The 19,484-nt window shown below is 54.2% G+C and overlaps 1 protein-coding gene across 1 annotated transcript; it reads right to left on the bottom strand.

Moving 5' to 3' along the window:
* Positions 1 to 573: 573 nt before the first annotated feature.
* On the bottom strand, positions 574 to 18,310 carry CAVIN1 (caveolae associated protein 1). The gene is made up of 2 exons (XM_084301198.1): positions 17,713 to 18,310; positions 574 to 3,337 (listed from the first exon to the last, which is right to left on the bottom strand). The coding sequence occupies exons 1-2, from the start codon at positions 18,130 to 18,132 to the stop codon at positions 2,672 to 2,674; spliced, it is 1,086 nt and encodes a 361-aa protein (XP_084157324.1). The 5' UTR covers positions 18,133 to 18,310; the 3' UTR covers positions 574 to 2,671.
* Between the last annotated feature and the right edge of the window lie 1,174 nt (positions 18,311 to 19,484).

Genomic DNA, 19,484 nt, shown 5'->3' on the forward strand with positions numbered 1-19,484 from the left:
GACGTCACGCCCCTCCCAGCCAATAGCAGCGCGCGGCCCCGCGAGGGACGGGCGGCGGCGAGCCAATCAGCGCCGTCTTCTCCGCGGTGACGTCACGGAGGGGAGGGGGGCTGCCCCGCGGCGGCTGTTCCCGGCTCTGCGCCGCCTCCCGCCGCGGGGTGGCGCTGGGAGGTGAAGGGAGGGAGGAGCGGGGGGGGGAGAGGAGGGTGCCGGGAACGGCCGTGCGGGAAACCCGGCTGAGTTCCGGGCAGCGCCGTGACGTCAGCGCGCGGCCCGCGGCCGCCGCCGCCGCCTCTTAAAGGGGCCGCGCCCTCACCGGGGGGGAGCCCGGGGGGGCCCACAGCGACCCCGCCCGGGGCACCGGGGCAGCACCGGGGCAGCACCGGGGTGGGGGAGCCACGAAGCCACGAAGCCACGGGGCCTGGGGGGGGGGGAACCGAGCCTTGACGAGGCTTGGCTGCCCTGCCAGGGCTTCCCAGGGGGGTTTCGGTGGTCCTGGGGGGTGCCCGGTGCCCCCCGGTGGGACGGGAGCCCCCCCGGTCCGGTTGCGCAGAGCGAGGCGGGAGGCTGGGGCTCGTAGAAAAGAGCTTTATTAGTGGGGCTGCTCGCCGGGAGGCAGCCGGAGGAAGCGGTTAGAGGCTGCAGCAGCCCCCCTGGGCGAGGGGGGGGGGGGGCACGCGTTAAAAAAAATAATAATAAAAGTGTTGAAAAAATAACCAAAAACGCAATAATTGGGGCTTTGGGGAGAGGAGTGTGGTGGTGGCGAACTGCCCGTGGTGGGCACAGCGGGAGCAGCGGCACGCGGGGCTGCCCGTCCTGGTCCCCGGGATGGGGACGATGTGGGACGGGGAGCTGGGGGGGTTGTAGGGCTGAGAGCCAGGTGGTCTGCAGGGTCCGGAACCGGTTGGGTTGTAGGGCCTGGAGATGGTTGGTTTGTAGGACCGGGAGCCCATTGATCTGTAGGGCCCGGAGCCCATTGATTTGTAGGACCGAGACCCAGTTGATCTGTAGGACCAGGAGCCGGTTGGTTTGTAGGGCCAGGAGCCGGTTGTTTTGCTCCCACTGCCACGGGGAAACCTTCACCTCGCAGCCCCCGTTCAGCCCACGCACCTTGGCCCCTGCCCGCAGCTGCCCCCCAGCCCCGCATCCCGGGGGTCTCCCGGGGCAGACACCTCGTCCCCTCGGGGCAGCAGGGCAGGACCCCCCCCCTGGGGCTGGAGGCACCGGACAAGAAGAGGGGAAACGATGCGGAGAGGAAAAGCAAGTTTATCTATTTAGTGGGGCCAGCGGCAGCCGTCCCCGCTGCACGGGGTGGGGGGGGGAGCGGGCCGGGAAGGAAGGTGCTGAGCCCGGGGTGCTGAGCACAGCCCCGCACATCCCTCCCCTGCCTGCCGGGAGCAGCCCCGGTGTGTCCGCAGCTCCCCGGGGTTGAAGCTGCCGAAGGCGAGCGGCCTCCTGCCCTCCCCGTGGCTCCTGCGGGGCCGGGGCGATGCCGTGGTGCTGGCTGCGTGCGTGAGAGCCGGAGCGTGGCAGCCCCGGGGGAGCTGCGGGGTGCGATGCGAGCGCTGCCTTGCTGCGGGGGACGGAGCGAAGCCGGCGGTGGGGAAGCAGGAAACGGGGAGGGAATGAGCCTGAGCCCTGCCGGGACCCCTGGAGGAAGCACGGGCTGAGAAATCCTCGAGGTGTCGGGGCTGCTCCCTGATGGTGGAGTGCCTCGCGAGGCGCCAGCACACCCCAAACGCTTTCTGGCAACAAATCGCAGCCGCTGCTGGGTTCTCCAGCACCGCCGCCTGCCTTCGCCCTTTCCCCAGACAGCCAGCAGGCACCTCGCTGCCCGCTGCCACCAAAAAAGAGGGGTGCAGCGCCCCAGCTCTGCGTGCTCCCTGCCTCGGGAAGGGTTTCGGCAGGCAGCCCATTACCCCAAGCACGGGAGCGTGCACCCACCCTGCCTCTGCGAGGGCAGCGCTGCAAGGAGCAGCAGCAGGAGGGGTCTGGGGGACGTGGTGGCAGCCGGGCTTCGTGGTGAGCCTGTCCCGGCACCGCCACGGGAGGGGAGAGCAGAGCAGACCCGCCTGCGTGCCACGGGGCTCACACAGCTTCGCCCTCGCTCTGCAAACCCCCAGGATTTGCTTGGGTCTCCCCTCCTGCAGCGCGGAGCCGTGCTGCCCCCAGAGGTGGCCGCTCAGCCTGGTGGGGGGAGCTGGGGTGCGGTGGGCTGGGCAGGGTGCTTGGCACGAAGCTTTCTTGACGCCAGGGCTTTGCTCTCAGAGGCACTTGGGTTTTCCAGGTGTACAGCCGTTGTTATCTTGGTTTTAGCACTCTCTCCAGCTGGGCTGGGTCCCCGTCGCTCAGGGCTCATCTTCAGGGCCGGTGGCTGGAAGGCTCTCACGCAGGCCTGTGGCAGGAATGGTCTCCGAGGGTGATTTGACGTGTGTAAGAAAAAAAAAAAAAAAACAAAAAACAGTCCCATGTTCCTAGTGTTCCTGTGTGCTAAAACTAAAATATAAAATACACCTCGTCCTAGCAGGCAGGGGATTGGCGTCGGCTCTGCGGGGTAGTAAAGAGGCATGGTGTACGCTTTCCCCCGGGGCACCGGGGCGGAGAGATCTCAGAAGGTGACTGGTTCCGTGGTCAGCCGTCCGTCCGCAACCCTTCCGCGCTGCCGCGGGTGCTACTCACTGTCACTCTTGTCCACCAGTACCGCGTCGGACTCCTCGGTGATCTCCAGCAGCGTGTGCATCTCGGGGCTCTCCCCACGCATCAGATCCGAGTTTTCTCCCTCCTCTCCGCCGACCTCCACCAGCTCCGTGGCTTTGACTTCCACCTCGCCCTCTCGTATCTTCTTGACGTGGAAGGTGAAGGGCGGCACTTTGTAGACGGCCGTCTTGGACCTGGCGTAGATGGTGTGGTCGGGGGTGAAGGACTTCCGCAGCTTGTCCCGAGAGGTCTTCATCTTCTCTCTCCTCTCGTTAGTCACAATCTTGGTGCCCAGTTTGTTCATCCTCTTCTCCAGGTTGTGGCGGGTCTTCTCCAAGTTGTGGCGGGTCTTCTCCAGGTTTTCCTTGGTCTTTAGCTTAGTCTTCTCCATCTTCTCCTTTGAGAAGGCCTTCTTAAAGTCATCCACTCTCTTCATGCCGCTCCTTTTGATGCGCTCTGCCCTTGACTCTTCGATAATCTCCTCGATCTCCACCTCCTCATCCGAGGAGAGCTGGATGTGATCCTCCTCCGCGTGGTCCTCGCCAGCCGGCACCTCCTCACCCTCGCCTTCCTTCTCTTGCTTCTCACCCTCCTTCAGGGACTTGCTGATGCTCAGCTTCGATGGGAGCTTCACTTCATCCTGCAAGACACAGAGCGGAGCCAGTGAGACACGCACCCAGCCTCGCCAGCCCCCGCTGCACTCCGTGGTGCTGCCGAGCACAGCGACAACTCACGGCCGAGCAAACCCAGGCAGCCTCCGACCCGGGCTCATCCTCTCCATCACCTGATAAATGACTCTAAAGAGGATCAGCTCTGTCCCACTGCATCTTACGGCTCTGCTGTATTCCAGCTCCCGTACACCTCTCTGCGCACACTGGGCTGGTTCCAAACCCATCACTCACCCGGCTGGGTGAGAGGAGGCAGGCGAGCACCGGGACTGGAGATGTTTCCCTTCCTCCTCTGCCCCTGCCACAGCCCCGTCCCTGCAGCTTCATCCTCGTCCTAGAGCCCCTGAGTCCGACAGGCTCTGGCTGCTGCTCGGATCCCCACACGCAGAGGCTGCTCTGCCCACGGCCCACGCCGCAGGACAGGGGCATGGGGAGGACGAGGCAGCAGGACAAGCCATGGAGAATCCCTAACCCTGCAAACAGCAGGGCAAAACCAGAGCCTCCCAGTTGCTTCCCGCTGCACGCCATCCCTCTCCCTTGCAAGAAGCAAGTGGGACAGCCCAGGAATCCTGGCTGCTCGCCCCGAAAGCTGCACAAACCTGCAGGCAGGGCAGGGCAGAGCTGCCCTGCAAGGCACACGCTGCTGCTGCTGCGGCTCTGGGGCTGCATCTTCCCCCCCGCCCCAGGGCTCCTGCAGCAAAAGAGGGACAGAGACGGGCAGCAGGAGCCTGGGAGGAACTGCCAGGCATTGTTTGTAGCCCTGCAGCTCACAGCTCAGCGTGCCGGAGCACAGCACACCTCCGCTGTGCACCTAAGAAGCTCCCAGCAATGACACTCGTGCGTGGGAGCAGAGACTGGGAGCTGGAGCCATCGAAGCACTGGGAAGCTGCCATGGAAAGCTCCCAAACCCAGGGCTCCTGCCTCATTCCTGCCTTTCCAGCCCTGATCTCTTGGCTGGGACCCCTCCAGGGTGAAGGACGTGAGCTGTGTCTGCCCGGTGGGCATAAAGGCTGCAGCCACAGCTCTTACACAAGCTGCTGAAGCATCCTCAGCCCCTCTGCCACGTTGTGCTCCCCTGCGCCTTCCCCTCCCCATCAGCCCGAACCCTTCCCGCAGCTCATCTTCTCCTCCCAGTTCTCCCAGTGCCCATCCCAGCGCAGTGCTGGGCTGCAGGTGGCAGCACAATCCAGCCCCGGGCACCCGGGCACGTCGCCCAGCCTGGCCTCGACCCCTGGGTCTGCGCTCAGCCTTTCCCAAGGCCTGCAGGGATCCAGATGTGGGGCTGGGCCATCCCCCGGGACGGAGCCTGCAGCCCTGTTTTTCCCATTTCAGCGCTGGGGAGGTCGGCCAGGGCTCTGTCTGAGCCTGGATCCAACGGAGGCAGAAGCAACGGGTCCTGAGGCACAGCGGGGTTACGCGGTCTCTGCTGGGGACAGGAGGCAAATTCATTCAGCTTCTCCGCTCCCCTGGGTCAGCCAAGTCCGTGATCCCCGTGGCAGAGGACAAGCGTGTGCCCAGGAGAGGCACTCGGGCCAGGAGAGGGGCACAGGTCTGGGGCAGGATTGGTTTTCATCCGAGCAGCACATAGCGTGCGGCCCTGCCGCAATGAATCACCTCGGTGTTCCCAGCGCAGGCTGGAAATAGCCCCTCACTGTACAAAGCCTCGCAGCTGCGGGGCTGCAGCCCGCGGCCCAGAAATTTCTTGCCCGAGTTGTTTTAACCTACGGAGCTGGGAGGGCCAGGCGGGGAGCAGTGAGCCGAGCTCTGCCAGAAAGCCAGCAGCAAGGAGGCACGGCCTGCCCTCACCCCCAGCGTGCACGGAGAGGAGTCGGCGGGGTTGAGATCGGGAGAAAACTCTGTGGGGCTGAGATCTGGAGAGGACTGATGGATTGAGAGCTGGAGAAGACGACGGGAAAGCAGGATGCCTGGGTGCCACTCAGCTCTGGAGGGGACAGGGGGCCCAGCACAACACTGGCTGTGGCCACTGCACCGCAAGCCAACGAGCCACGCGGATGTCAAGGGCCAGGACATCACACATCAAAACAGCCCCTGGGGACAGGTCCCAGACCTGTTTCTGTGCAGGTTTCTTCAGTGCTGTCTCTGCGCCAGCCCGGCGGGCCCGCGGTGGCTGGGGACATCACGACCCCTCGTGCGGTGCCAGAAGGGACAGGGTGTTCGCACGCCACGCCGATGGAATGCGAACGTCGGATGTTTTCGGTTGTTTTCTCATTCTTCCCCCAAGAACAGCGCTGCTCCTTGGGCAAGCAGGTCTAGAAATGAGAGGGGATCTGAGGACAAGTGTGTGAACGGTGACAAGTCAGTGCCACGGAGCAGCTGGCTCAGCGAAGGCGAGCGGGGTCGCAGTGTCCGTGGTCAGAGTGCGACGCCTGGGGTCCCGTTCCTGGATTTGATTTGAACAGAAAGCTGCAGTGGACAAGGCTCTTCACCCCCCGAAACCTCGGCTCAGGTCTCAGCTGCTTTCTGGAGGTTAAGGTGACGCAGCCAACATGTGTTTTCTCCATTTGGTTCGCCGCTCCAGGAGAAAACAATGCCCATGCTCTCCAGAGAGCCGGGTCAGGCCGGAGTAAATTCCCACCGCTAGGAAGCAGGGACCACGTCCTCCACAACAACACCTGCTGGAGCAATCCCCGAGACTCGCGCAGCCCCTGGCCCCACGGAGCCAAGAACATCAGGAACTCCAGCACTTCCTTCCCTCCGTGTCAACACAATGAGCCAGAACAAAGGCATCCCCTGCTCCCCCTGGCACGACTGTCACTGGAAATGGGCCATATCCTGCGCGCTGCGATGCCTATCGGCCCCTTGTTAACTCCAGAGCATGTGCGTCCAAAAAGAAACACCAGCACAAAGCCCCCACGCCTGCCACGTAAGATAATCGCCTTCCTTGGTGTTGGGACCATCCAATTTTGTCTTCTCACTGAATTTTTCCGATGGACGGGTTGCAGAGGCAGCTGTGATGTCCCTCCCGACACCCACCTCAAGTTGCTCCCCTCGTGGCCCTGGCGGTTCCTCCTGGGCAGCCTCGCTCCGGAGCTGGGGTGAAGGTGCTGCTCTCGGCAGCCCATCCCATTGCACTCTGAGAAGAGCAGCTGCCTAATTCCCTAATTTGACCCTAATTCCCCCAGACCGTACCCATTTACAGCCCAGAGGCGCTGCGGACTCAGCCTCCGCACCTCTCTCGGGGCACCCTCCTGCTCAGTCTCCGCACAGCTCTCTCCGTAAGGAGGATCCCACACCCCAACCCCAACCCCAACCCCGGGCCGTTTCCTAGAGCTCACCTCCAGCTGTGTTTGGGGAACCCTTTGCAATTCTCCCCCGTTCCCTTTCCAGCAGGGCCTGAAAATGAAGCCAGGGTGGCCAGGGGGCACCGTGCCCACTGCAGGGCCTTCAGGCCAGCTTGAAGGCTCGGGACAGCGCCTCTCTTTTTTATGATTTCTGGTACAATTCCTACATTTCTTCCCCTTTCTCTTCTTCTACCTGACCTGGTAGATAGCCAGCTGGAGGACAGCTACTGGATTCTCAGCAGCGTTTCATTTGGGTTGCTTTCCCAACTTGACATCCCCCTGCTCCACGCCATGACAGCAGCAAGGGACAATGGGGATCTGCAGGAACAATCAGGAACCATCCCGGGTCCATGGGTGGCTGCCACGCAAATCCCTGCTCAGGGCAAGGCTCTGTGCTGCGTGCGCTTTGCTGCGCTCATGACCCATCCAGACGAGCCACATTTTTAACAGCAGGCATTCCAACCGCTCTATTTTTACTGGGAAAACGCTGACCCTTGAAGTGGGCGAGCCCAAAGCCCTGGCTCTTGGCATCCCTGCGTGGTGGGGTGTTCGAACGCCCCCTCCCCATCGCCAGATGCAAACCAACCCTGGTCTCTGAGGCAGCCTGAGGCCAGCTGGCACAAAGACAGCGGGTAAACAAGATTTCGCAGCAGATTTTTCTCCTGAGACAACAGAAATCTTCCCGCTCTGTGCACGCAGCACGGGTATGCCCAGCACCGTGCGCCTGTGCATGTGCTGAACCGAGCACCGAGCTCCTTCCAACCCGACATGCTCCATGGAAAGGTTCAGCTCCGGTTTACCCGTTCCACTTTACTTGCCCCCTTTACAGCCTGCCACCCCAAATCTGACACGTGTGGCCGCACCGTCCCTTCGGCACGGAGCTCCCTGGGGAAGCAGCTCGCTTCGGGACGCTCCCTGCCCGCTCGCACAGCTCGTGGGACCGGCAGCCTGCCCGCCTGGAGACCCGGGGGCACCCAGGAGGGGCTCGTGCACCGTCCCCAGCTGGCTGCCAGCTGGCAGGGGGCTGAAACGCTCCGTGTTGGTTCTGCTTCAAGCAGTTCAAAGCTGCTCGATCTCCGCTCTGCTCCGCTAAGTGGGCTTTTTTATCTGACTCGGTTTTGGAGCCCCGAGTTCCCTCACAGTGAGTCAGCCGCCGGGCCGTTCGGGCCCTGCACATTCCTCCTGGTTGCCACAACACAAGTAAACACTGCCCTTGTCACCCGCGGGGCAACGAGACACAAAGCTGAGCTGTATTCCCAGCCCTGCAGAGCTCCTGAAGGGCTGCAGAATCACCAACAGACCTGGGGAACGCTCCCGAAGCTCCTGAAGGGGCCCTGGATTGCTGTTGGATAGAGGCTTGTTTTATCAGCATGTAAAAAAAAAAATAAAATAAAATAAAAATAAGAGCCCCAGCACTCTCAGCCGGTCCGATCTCCAGTTTGGAGGTTTAATGGAAGGACTGAGGCATTTTTCACACGCGCATGCTAATCACATCTGCAACTCATTTCGTTCAGCTATTTTTACACAACTGCAAGAGCACACGGGGTTGGGTTTGGTCGACATGCAGCTGGAACATGCAGAACACGACCCGCTCGCATCCCCCCCATCCTCCTGTGACCAAAAGGGGCCGATTCTGGCTGGCGGTGGCTGAGCCTGAGCTTCCTGCACCCCCTGTGCCCTTCCCCTGCCCACCCAGGGCAGGGCAGACGAGCTGTGGCCCGGGGGAGGCTGCGGGAGGAATTACAAGCATCTGGGCAGAAGGCAGCCTTCCAGGTCAGGCTGAGCCCTGCCAGAGAAGGACAAGTTGTGCGCTCCCACAGCCGCACGACCTGCTTCCTCTGAGGATGCTCTGCTGGGCTGACCTGCCACCAGCATCCAGGGAAGGGGGATTCGGGTATTGCTGCGTATCAGCAATGCCTGATGGCCACCTAGGAGAGCTCGGGGACCTAAAGATGCCCTGCGTGGAAGAGAGGAAGGCTGGGCTTTCTTCTTTCGGCACCTTGCTGGCAAAGGCTTTTACGTGGGAGACAATTGCGTTCAGACTCCTGTTGTATCACTAACGATAACTGCGGGGTTTTGTTTGCTTCTCAAGATATATAACTTGTCTTGAAAAGGAAAAGTTTTCACTGGCAGCTTCTGCCAGATCCCCAGATTGCTGCGCTGAGTTCACCTTTGCCTGGCTCCCTTTCTGGTCCTTTCCCCTAGAACGCAGTGGCCGTACAATACAGCCCTCCGAGAGGATGGCGTGTCACACAACAGTGAGAAACACAACATTTCACCCCCAGTGCAGGCAGCTGGACGTTGAGATGTTCTCTCCAGCAGCCACACAACAAAAAGAAGCACAGCAGGGCACTGCACCACCACCAGCCGACTCCAAACCATTTCACAAACACCCATAAAAAACCTTACGGCGAGTCTGAGGAGGTCGGTATGATCAGGTCTGGATTTCAGAGGGAGAAACCAAGGCTCAGAAAACGGGAAGGATTTGCCCAGCCCCTGCACGACTAACGGGGCCAACAGCACCTGGCTGCCAGTCCTCTGTGCAAGCCGTCCGGCAGTGCCTCCCTCCCTGACGGCAGAGGTAGCATGAGAGAAGTCCTGTAATGCCTGAGAGAAAAAGACAGCTCCTCAGCTCCCGTCCTAACACTGGCAGCAGCATGCAGCGAACAGCGAGCGGATTAGTCGACAAGCAGAGGCACTTCTGGCAGCTGCAAGGATCAGCCTTGCGGGTCTACAGGCTTGCAGCAGCCTCAGCTAGGCGGGGAAGGCGAAAGCGCTGGAATTAGCAGCTTGCAGAGGTTCAGGAGAGGTTCAAAACAATCTTCAGGGGTTCTCCTCCGAGGCCCTAAGACTGCTGCCTCCTCCCATGTCTTCTGCTGGGTTGGGCCACGGCACTTTGGGCAGCGCGGGCGGAGGGAAGAGTTCCTGGAGAGGGCTCAGAGGGCAGTCCCTGGCGCAGGCTCGCAGGGCACGCTCTGCATCTTCGTGGGCTGAGGTGAGGAAAACGGCATTTCAATGGCCGGTGGAAAGGAACCACAGTGGAAAAACTTACTGTCTCCCTGCTGGCCGATCTGGTTAGGAATATTGCCAACAAACGTAACCCCCGTTAGTGTAAGCGCAGGCAGAAAGGAAAGACACGGCGGGATTTAGCAAAGGGAGAAGGCAGGCAGCAAAATGTGACAGAAAAGACAGTCAGCAAAGATTTATGAGAAGAGTATCTTCCTCTACCTCACAACAAGCCCTAGGAAACGCAGAATCCCTGCTGTGATTTCGCACGAATTGTGTGATTAAATGCTGCTTTCAGGTCAGATTCTGGTCTTTTTTCACACTGCTGTTTAGAGTGGTTTGAGGTAAGTTATGCTGGAGACATCCCCACTTTGTTGGGGTGTAGCCGAAACCAGAGTGTGTTTCGATGTGTGAGATTCTGAAAAGACAGAGGCTGTAAAAGCCTGTAGTTGTTAACTCAAACACACGGGCTGGAGAGATGGAAAAAGCCGTGTGCGCTTCCAGAATCATCCACCCGGCTTTGTCAGAGCACTGACAATGCCCCGAACCAACTGGACAATGCCCAGCAGCTCAGCCAGCTCCGCTCAGCGACGCAGCAAACACGCTCCCCGCAACATCGGAACCTCTCTCATTTGCTAAACACATCCTGGGCACAGCGGGTGGCAACTCAGCAGCCCTGGGAGCAGCTGGCATGTGAAATTAACCCCTCCAAAATGCAACGAGCTTGGCTTTGACTCTTACGTTCCAAAAGTCGGATGGATTTTATCTCCAATAGTGTCGCAAGAGGTCCAGAAAAAGAGAAGCTCTGAATCCTTTGCAAGAAGACAACTGAGCGCTGCAGTGAGAAGTTACCAGGACGATGCTGCTGAGACCAAGGAAAAGCTCTAAAATATGAGGGGAAAAAGCAAAATAGGTTGAGATTAGATAAGTGTTAAAGGGACAAACTAGTTCCTTCTCAAGCAGCATCCCCCTGACTGGCAGAAGCCGTTCTACCCTCTGTAATTCTGGGCATTGTGCAATCTTTCTGGCACCGTTTTCGAGCGAGCATCTCTAGTTACGCTGTGTCCTAGAAGTTATCTCTTAAAAGGCCGTATCTTCTTCATTAGCTGGTGAGAGTGAGCAGCTTGGTACAGGCGCTGGAGCAAGCTCAAACTTGATGGTGAAGAGCCAGGGAGGAACGGTGCAGGGAGTCCTCGCTGCGAAGGAGGCTGTGTTTGGAAAAAATGCTTTTGCCTAACAGTGAGTCAGAAGAAAGGCAGGTCTGTAGGAAACAGCCAAATAAATAGACTGCGGAGAGAAAAGGCTTTTTTTTTTTTTTCCTCCCTGTCAGAAGAAAACCGTTTTGATTCTATTATCAGTCTGTTTGCACAACTGGCTCCTCCCGGATAAACCTGTCCCAGCTGATTAATAACTCCAGACCTATTTCTGAACAGCAAACCAATAAAGATGGGGCTTGCCTTGCAGATGATAGGCAGATGGATCGGTGCTGATACTGACATTTGCATCCTCACGTGCCAGGTACAGACTAAACATCCTGAGACTTTTTGTTCCAAATATCTGATTTTCCCTAACTGACACGGAGCATCTTTGTCTCTGGTCTTTGTCTTATCTCGCAGCTGGACAGCGCTGGGCAGGATTCCTCAGATACTTCATAACTTGTAGAAAATCTTCCAGAACTAAGAGGACAACGTTATCCTAAACAGGAAAAAGAAGGCTGAGCGTGTTGCCTCAAAGCCTAGGAGGCAGTACCATGCTTTATGCTGGTCACAGATGCATCAGAGTGGAAACTGCATCCATCTCTACTCACTGCTTGGTTACAAACAGCATTTTGTGCTTCTGGCCAGTGCAGCAGAGCAAGAAGCAGCTTCCACGAAGAGGCAGGAAAAACCCCCAATGAGCTTTTTGGAAAAATGGCTCTTTGGAGCTTAGCCTCTCGCTCCTTGCACCCGCAGAGCCCTGCAGAAAGGAGCGTGCCCTGCCTGGAGCTGGGCTGGAGCGAGCGCGCTCTGACTCAGCCACGAGCAGCTCAGAGCCTGTCTGTGAGTAATGCTGGAGGACGCGGGGGAAGCCTGCCAACTAGCACGTCGTGCTTACTCCAAAGCATGAGAGCAACTAAAATGGGAGAAACGGAGATAATATGTGGGAACACTGCTTCATGCACGATGCTCGCATCCCTTCCAGTGTCCTGCAGGGCCCGTTGCAACAAGCAGCCTCCACCACCCGCTGGTCAGACTCCCTTCCAGAGAGGGGCGCAGGCTGAGCACAGGCTGGCTTCTTGAACCCTTTTGACTTCTAATCCCAGACCTGCAAGCTGGGTTACACATGGCCTCGATGGGTTGATTTGTGTCTGCTAAGCACTCTCAACTAGCTTACAACTGGGAAAATGAACTGCGATCTCACTGGAAATGAGCACACCGGCCACCTTGCCCAGTGAGCACTGCAGGCAAATTCTGCTCTGGGTTATTCTGCTGAGTGCAGTGGCCCTGCTGGCATCACAGACACGGTGACAAATGCTCAGGTCCACTGCTGGAAGGCACAAGAGACGCCTGCGAGAGGAATATGTGATTAGAAGGAATATTACCTTTGGTTTAATTTTTATGAGCCACTGAAAATCAAATCTAGCCCTATCTCAACTGGCTGAGAAACCTCTGGCCCTTTGCTCTGAGATGATTTATTGCTGCACAGCTCAGTGTGTGACTGTAGTGCTGAAAGGGTTTCAGCAAAACAAACAGCCCTGGCACTAGCTGCTTATAAATAATACCTGAGTGATAAAATATTAATGAGGTTGATTCTGAGCTGCAACAGAGGAACCCATGATCCAGAGCTGTCTTTTGGTAGAAAGAATGACAATTTGCACTGAGGAGAACCCTGGAAATGAGAGCCATTAACATCCTGAAATCCTTCAGAGGCACAGTCTCCTCTGAACTATTATCTTGGGACTCTTATAATTCAGCAACACGCAGAGAATACGCAGGGATCGTTGCCCATCAGGATGCCAACACGGTGCCCTTACCATGGAGAGAGAACACAGCTGAATTCGGGGCTGCAGCCCGAAGGAAACGACTGGAACAATATTTCCCCCCTTCCCCGCGGCTGGCATTTTTTCACCTCTCATTTTGCTGCTTTCGTGGCCAAAAGTAGAACAAAAGTGAAGATACAACAGCTTTCTGGGCCAATATTCGCACAGCAAAGATGCCGGTAGTTGGGCAAACTGCACTGAATCCAAGCTCTGTCAGGCACACGGGCTGTTATTTGGGACGGCAGATCGCTCCGGTTATCACAAACCGTCTGCTGTCCTTAGCCTCATACGGTTTTCATTTCGGAACAACTAATTTGAAACAAAACCGTGGCTGGGAGCAGCTGAAATGCTGCTGAGGATGGGGAGAAAAGCAGCAGCCCCGGGGAAGTTGGGTGCAGCTGCTGCAGAGGCAGGAGCTGCCTGTGCTGCCGTAGCTCTCCTCACCAACCCCCAAGCCCCACGCTCTGCTTTGGGGATCGCAGCCCCCAAAAAGCTCAGATCTGGCTTCCGAATCCTCCACAGCAAGGCGTGGGTTTGAAATTCATCCCTCCTCCCTGGGATCCTACTGCTGCCATCCGTATAAGGCCCACAGGAGGCACAAAAGCCAAGCCGTGCTATTTATACCTCCCCGTGCAGCCCTACCTACCCCGCTCATTGTGCCGCCGGCGGTCACTTTCGGCCCTGCTGCAGCAACCACCCGGCCCTTCCCCGGGAAACTCTGCTCCTTGCGGGGCTCCGAAGGAGCTGCTGGGTTCAAACAATGAGCAGAGAAGTCCTGCAGGAGCTTCCGACCCTGCGAAACCATCCGGAATTTCTATTTCATATAAACGAAGCTGTACATCAGGAGCCAGACTCTCCCTAGAGCTCAGCTCCCACATAAGCCTCAAAATAAAGGACCGGCACATTTCAGAAACTCAACACCTAATGCGTGTGCCGAGGGTTGCAAGCAGTCAGACGTCTGGCTGTAAGAAAAGCAGGCCCTTGACATTTACAGGAATAGGTTTAATTGTCAAAAAAAAAAAAACATTTGGAGGAAAAATCCCGTGCTTACATAACTGCTGACACGTGCTGCTCGTCAGATGAATGAGGCACAGCCTGGTCTGAGCGCACGGCTTTGTGCCTTAGGCTCCCATTATTTCACTGTGAACTGCAGTAACCAGCCCAGTTTCTTCTGTCTAAACCCAGGATATTTGGGATGAAGTCACTCCGTTTTGTTTTCATTAGCAGCCACTCTAACCGGATTTGATACTTTGGTGTCCCAGTTTCTCTGCAAGGCAGGAGCCTGGGACAGGAGGCACAAAAGGAGTCCTGAGGAGCTCTGTACGTGCTGCTAACAAACACACGCAGTCATCCGACAGCAAACGTTTTAGGAAGGAAAGTCCTGATCCTGATAAGAATGCTGAACTTCTGTTCACGTGACTGTTGTCACCTTTTTTCAGTAGCCTCATTTTCAGAACCAGAAGATGTGGCAACTTGGAGGAGTTTTTTTCTTTTTTCCAGTTTCATTCTCAAGGATCTAATTGCCCAAGCTAAGTCCGTAGGAAAAGTCTTACCTCGGCAGAGATCAGAGCAGCCCCTGACAAAACCAGGCCAGAGTGCATTTCAGAAAACAGGCAAAGGCGAGTGTGCCTCCATCTGTCGCTGCAGGCGATGTCTGTAACCGTTCTGTTTAATGCCTTGCATTAAACATTGTTTAAGGCCTTAGCAGGCCCCCGCGGACGGGATTTTCAGTACTGTACTTTTTGCCCCAAAGTCTGAAACGAACGCAGACGCGCTTTAGGCTCATCTCCACAGGTCAAGCCAAACACAATTTGATTTTCACTTCTTCCTAAGCTAACAGCTAGCAAAATCTAGCACTTGCATACAGTTTGACCTCTTCTCTCAAGGTGCCAAAAGGTCTTATTTGCACTCCTGAAATAGTCCCTTCCGTAGCTGCTGGAGACTCAGCATTCATCGCTGAGAAAAGAACCAAAAATCTATAACCTGGAAAGAGCTGATTTGTCTGTAACACCTTTTATTTCTTCAGACCTTAGAATCGTGCAATATTAAATCTGTTTAGAGCATGACGACTGTTCTGCTCAGCCACCTTGCTTGAAAATAGCCGTCGCTGGTTTTATGTAATATCTGGTGTCTCGAGTTTGTCTCGTTGTCCAAAAGAGAAGACTAATAAATCTTTGCATTTTTATCCACAGCAACTGACAATGAATGCAATTACACATGGAAGTTAATCACAGCTTTCCAAAGACAGTTTTTTCTGAGTTAGAAAGTAGTAATAACGTTGTTCCCCATGACAGAACTAATTAAATTACCAGGAGACTACATAATTTAAACTTTGAAAGGTGGTTGGATCTTAAGAAGCAAAACGCTGAATTAGACAAAAGTTATTTTGTACTTTGGGAGTCTGTTTTTATGATAGACACGGTTAAGAAAAAAATGCAATTTCCACATTTAAAACCCCAGGGTGCAGCCCACTGCAAAGCGTTGGTTTTATAATACTGTTAATACACTGCAAATATTTAATTATTAAGACTGAAACACAGGAGGATATTAGTAAATGGGTAATCTGGGGAGAATCAGTAAGGCTTCTTGCAACAAACAGCATCGTCTGATATCAGTAAAGCAGCACAACATCATCCTTGGTTTGATAAATGCCTCTATGATGTATACACAAAAACTACCACGTCTATCCTTGTCGAGTTTTGCTATTTAAATGCACTAGAATAATCTGTTCTGCATAATTCCAGACAAAGTACCACTCTTGTCATTGATATGCCTAGAATTACTGGCAGTAATAAAATGTACAGATGAATAAATCAATACACAAAATTGTAACCTGTTGTTTTGGCAAATCCCTGCAATTCTCAGTCAGCCTGTGTTAGAAATTTCTGAAGATTGGCACCCCCATAACCACAGTAAGATGCAAACTCTACAAGCACTGTTGTCCCAGGAAAAAACAAGGTAGGATAAATCTCCTCAAAGCCTAAAACAAAACTTCCCAAATCCCCCCAAATGTTTAACTTCCATAGAATAGAAGGTAAGAGAGACTCTTACATCTGACAGATGATTTTTCCTTACACTGAGCCACACCGTCTGGGTTTCTGTACAATGAATATCTCGTAGTGACCTTTTTATGGAGTTCAATCTACAGATTAATGCAGCTATGAAAAATAAATCAGTTTTCTATATGAGAAATAATCATTGTAGCTCTGAGACAGGCTGTAGACTGATGTAGTTTAGGAATATTTTCCTAAATTCTGTGTTTCTGTTGTATGCAGAGAGCAGTTACACTGCAGAGGACTGCAAGAACACATCACAATCGCTGAGGGGATTCCCTGTGGTCCTAATCCTGCAATTAAAATACTCGGTGCATGGGTCTGCCTTTGTCACAGCAACACAGCACAAGAGTACTCTAGATAACAGCATTTGTTACTCAGTCACATTAATATTCTTATTGCCTAGCTCTTTCTAGTATTCACACATCAAAAACCCATCGTGGATTTTATTATAAAATCCCTGCTGCAGTTCCCCCTCATCTGATTCCCTCAGAAGTTGTTCTGGCCTCATTGCATCAGTGTCAGTTTTGCCCCTGGTTTCCTTTAGAAGCTGTTTTTTGGTTTTTGTTTTTTTTTAAATTCGAAGACAAATTTTACTCTACATTGATGAGCAACTCCAAACCAAAATGAACAGCTCACAAAATGACGATCTGCCAATATTTAGGATGCTTCCAAAGGACCCAGGAGCTTGCCAACTTCCTACCTATTTCCATAACCACAAGGAATGTTTTGTTTAAACAATTCCCTTCACTCTTCTCATTTTGTAACGTTTGTGGCTTCTGCAGGACATTTAGAGTTCTATCATACTTTTCCACGGTTAGGTCCGTCTTCCCAAAAAAGCCTTTAAAGAGCTTGCAATAAATAAAGCTGGTTAGGTTGCCCGCAGGATCTGAATATGCTCGCGTGTTTCAGCCTTTCAGGCACGATAAAACTACAAATGCTTAAGCTCTGATTCAGCGAGTTACACAGGCCCCACACTTGTTAGATTCCTGAGCCTATTATGATCAGCTCTCCCTTCAAACACTGTAGTGAGAAATGTTTTCCATTTTTTTTTCTGGTTTTCTTCTCTCTCTTCCCGGGATCAGCACCAGACACTTCTCTATTTGTCCCTGTCGCTGTCTAGTACTAACCCCGAGGCTTCTAGCTGAACCATTAACTATTTCACTCACTTTTCTTTCATGGCCAATATGAGAATTTGCTCTGACAAGGACGACTAACTTCAAACAGGAAAGGAGAGAAACATATTCCTCCTTCTCCTCTTGTTTAATATTAAAGGAAAAACCCAAGCCTTAACACGGGGGATGAACATGAAGCAAATTAAAGCTGTTACAGTAATTAGACAATAAGGGGACTCCAGATGTGCAGGTTACAGTAACGAGAACATGGAAATAGTTCAAACACAATGGCAAAGGCAGACCCAAGAACTAATGAGCTCATGCAATTGTTCTGTATTTTCTCTAATGGCTCTGTCCTAGCCAGCGAGATTAACCCCGGTGCCGGGGTTACTCTGCCTTGTTGTTATGAAATGCATGTCCCAAATCTGAAATATTACCGCTCTCCACGTAGCACTACACATGTTGCCCCTCAGTAGAAAAGACGTTAGTGGACAGATTCACCACAGACCCCCCCCTGAACCCAGTGCATTCCTGCTTTTTTTTTGTTTCTTTGTTTGTTTTTTCAGTTAAGCAGCAAATCGGGTTATTTTGATACTCCTAGTCCCTTGCAAGAAGTGCTTAGGGCCGTTCTCGCTGCTTTCATTAAAATTCCTGTTAAATGCAGCAACTCTGTCTTAGGACACACAGACGGCACTGAAACATGAATGGGAGCTATTTCAGACCCACCTCCCTTTGGAACAGCAGCCAGTCAGGGGAACTGGGGCGAGTAGTGGACCGTGCAGTGTGTCAGAGCCATCGGGAATGAAAACACCCACTGCCAGAACATACAGAAGTCACGGAATAGCTCCTTACCTGGTAGATCATGACTTTGAAATTCCTGCGTTTCAAGAGCTCCGCTTCGTTGGCCTCCAGCTTCTTTATCTGCCCAGCTTGCTTCTCCAGGTTCTGCCGAACCGTCTTCACGTTGACGCTCACCTTGCGCACTTTTTCCAGCATCTTGTTCACGGTGTTACTGGTGGTGGTGTGCGCCTTCGTCAGCTTGGTTAGCTCTCCTTGGATGCTGGTCACTGCGCTATCCATCTCTTGCTGTCTCTCCTCCAACTGGGTTTGGGTCAGCTGGATCTGATCCACTGCCCCGATGATCTTGTCCAGAAGGGTCAGCACCATCACGCCGTTGATCTGGTCTGATTTGATGGGTTCTTCGGGCGTTTGCTCCTCCGAGGCCTCGGAAGCGGTTGGTGGTTCGATGATCTGCAAAGTAGTATCCTCCATGATCGCTCGGCTAGCACAGCCCGGGGACGCTGTCACTGCAGGGAGAGAGAGGAGGGAAAACTAAACCCGAGCCTCAGCTAAACTCTGTGCTGGGAGACACGCCAGAAATGGAGAGCACAGTGTGCGGAGGTCTGTGCTGAAATTCAAATGGCACAGCTCTGCAAAGCTGTCCAGTGAAACTGCCCTGCAAAATTTTCCAGGCTTGCAGGTCATTGGCTGACTCCACCTCAGCTATATAAAAGGAGCCCGCTGCCAAATGCCTGATGACCCACCCTTTCTGAAATGATTAAAATAGTTGGAGGGGAGGCGATGGCTTTGCATGCAAACACAGGCACGGCTCAGCAAGGAATGCAAAGCTCTGGAACTCAAAAACCTCTTCTTTACCCTTAGTCTAGAGGCATGATAAGCAATGGGAGGAAAAAACAAAAAGCTTGAGCAAACGGCTCGGGAAGCTGCTGAAAAGAAAGAAACACCACAGCTGTATATGTTAAAGGAAGGCTGGGTTAAACAACTGCACGCGTTCAAGTTCAGCTGGAGAATTCAGATCTTTTGCCAACAGTTAGCATTTTTTCCGGGATTTTGAGAGCCTGATTTTCAACACTCTGTAAAAAAGCTGTAATTTGGATTGAGTAGTTACGGCACATAACTCCTGGGTCATAAAAACGCACGCTCCAGTGTGTGTGAATATAACAGCAGGAGTGCCCCCAGTGCAGGCAGAGTGCACCACAACTCCGTGCAGATTTAACGCAAAAGGAGTAAGAATAATTCACTCCTGGAGTGCAGCAGCTGGCCGCTCCTGCCTCAGAGCTGCAATCTCAGCTCTGCAACCCTCAGTCATCGACAAATCTAGTCGCCAGCCCTAAATGCAGGGCACACTCCAGCGTATGCCATACAAAAATTTACCTGTAAGTGCTCAAATACATCGTGCTACACAGGGCTTTATTGGTTGAACAAACAAACCAACAAAAACAAAGCAAAACTAAACAAAACAATCTATTTATTTCATAAATTAATAGAGCACAGAACGCTTTGGAAAACAAAGGGAAGGAATAACCCTTATTTTACTGACTTTTAACCTCGGGGCTGGCACAAGGTATGTTCTAGACTCTGACACAGCATAAGTTTACAGCTGGTGGGACCAGCATTGCCTGGGGACAACGGGGCAAGGAGACGCTCGGGAGGAGCTCCTGGTGTCCACAACCCACTAAGACCAAGCACGGGATCACGAAGAAGGAAACCTCATGTCTCGGGAGTGATCCTGGGTGGGATCACATCGCTGCTCCTGTGTTGGCTCAGCCAAGGGAACACGGCCACCCCTGGGTGGACCGAGCTGCTGCCCAGGGCAGCAGAAA

The sequence above is a fragment of the Netta rufina genome (assembly GCF_964035555.1).
Source record: "Netta rufina genome assembly, chromosome: 24".
NCBI lineage: Eukaryota > Metazoa > Chordata > Aves > Anseriformes > Anatidae > Netta > Netta rufina.

What these genes read in the sequence shown, in the direction of transcription:
- CAVIN1 (XM_084301198.1), bottom strand. Translation starts at nt 18,132, where the DNA reads ATGGAGGATACTACTTTGCAGATCATCGAACCACCAACCGCTTCCGAG. An exon ending in TCAAAGTCATGATCTACCAG is followed by an intron (nt 3,338 to 17,712) that starts GTAAGGAGCTAT and finishes TGTGTCTTGCAG; the next exon opens with GATGAAGTGAAGCTCCCATC.